The sequence below is a fragment of the Pyrgilauda ruficollis genome, unplaced genomic scaffold (genome assembly GCF_017590135.1).
Source record: "Pyrgilauda ruficollis isolate IOZ18807 unplaced genomic scaffold, ASM1759013v1 scaffold2274, whole genome shotgun sequence".
In the NCBI taxonomy this organism is placed as follows: Eukaryota; Metazoa; Chordata; class Aves; order Passeriformes; family Passeridae; genus Pyrgilauda; species Pyrgilauda ruficollis.
Genome location: NW_024522251.1, coordinates 1 through 1,320, shown reverse-complemented (window position 1 = coordinate 1,320; position 1,320 = coordinate 1). Strand labels below are relative to the sequence as shown.

Here is a 1,320-nt window from a genome sequence, read left to right as displayed (position 1 = left end):
GGAACCGTGAGGGGAAAGGGGGCAAGGAAAGGGCGGAACCGTGAGGGGAAAGGGGGCAAGGAAACAGAGGGAACCGTGAGGGGAAAGGGGCCGGCTCAGGCTAAGGAACTGTGAGAGGACACTCGGGGAGGCGGCACTCTGCAAACAGAACTGCAAGGGACTGACAATGAACGGAAAAGAAAGCAGTAAGTCCGAGAGTTTTATTTGCTATCAAATACATCCCACACACCCAGACCCAAACAATTCCCATCCCAGTGTTCCAAATTCGGGTCCCACTTCTGTCAATCGCCTCTGAATCCCATCTTACTCTGGTGGCTGTGGAATCCAGAGGGTTGAGCGCAGGATTGCGTTTTTTCCAGGTCGGATTGAGCTCTTTTCTGGTAAGATGGAGCTGTTTTCAGTGCGATGTGAGTGGTTTTGCAGTTGCAGATTACAGAAACCCTTTAGGTTTCTGGAGTGCAAAGAGAAGGAGAAGATAAAAAACTAGAAGATAAAAACATTAAGGCCAAACCAAAAGGAGAAGCAGCCAGGTGTGCTCCCAGCATGGATCACAGGCAATGTGGGTCACCAGGGCTGTGCCCAGCGTGGCTCCTGCAGTGGGGGATGGAGCTGGAGCAGCGCACGAAGCTCTTCCCGCACTCGGGGCACTCGCAGGACTTCCCTTAGTGGTGCCTCCGTTGGTGTTGGGTCAAGTGAGAGCTCCGGGAGAATCTCTTCCCACACTCTCCACACTTGTATGGCCGTTCCCCAGTGTGGATGCGCCGGTGGGTGACGAGGGTGCCCTTGTACGTGAATCCCTTCCCGCAGTCAGGGCAGCGGAAGGGCCTCTCCTCCGTGTGAATCCGATAGTGCTGGATTAGATGGGAGCTGGTCTTATACCCCTTCCTGCATTTATCACACTCGTAGGGCCTCTCCCCAGTGTGGATGCGCTGGTGGCTGATGATATCAGAGTTCCGCCAGAATCCCTTCCCACAATCAGGGCAGTGGAAGGGCCTCTCCTCTGTGTGAGTCTGATAGTGCCGGAGGAGATGGGAGCTGGTCTTAAACCTCTTCCTGCATTTATCACACTCGTAGGGCCTCTCCCCAGTGTGGGTCCTCTTGTGTTGGATCAGCTTGGACCTCTGCCTGAAGCTGATCCCACACATGGAACACTCGAAAGGACTTTCCCCAGTGTGGATCCTCTGGTGCTCCATCAGGCTGGAGCTGCTGCTGAAGCTCTTCCCACACTCCGCACACTCGTAAGGCCGTTCCACAGTGTGGGACCTCTGATGTTTGATCAGGCTGGAGCTGTGTATGAAGCTCTTCCCACACTCCCCACAC

The 1,320-nt window shown here is 54.8% G+C and overlaps 1 protein-coding gene across 1 annotated transcript; it reads right to left on the bottom strand.

Annotated features, from left to right (window-relative positions):
* Positions 1-192: 192 nt before the first annotated feature.
* Positions 193-1,314, bottom strand: LOC121354245 (zinc finger protein 436-like). Its single transcript, XM_041468686.1, has one exon. The coding sequence runs from the start codon at positions 1,191-1,193 to the stop codon at positions 663-665; it is 531 nt and encodes a 176-aa protein (XP_041324620.1). The 5' UTR covers positions 1,194-1,314; the 3' UTR covers positions 193-662.
* Between the last annotated feature and the right edge of the window lie 6 nt (positions 1,315-1,320).

Excerpts from the sequence above, each read along its gene's own strand:
- LOC121354245 (XM_041468686.1), bottom strand. The coding sequence starts at position 1,193 with ATGGAGCACCAGAGGATCCACACTGGGGAAAGTCCTTTCGAGTGTTCC.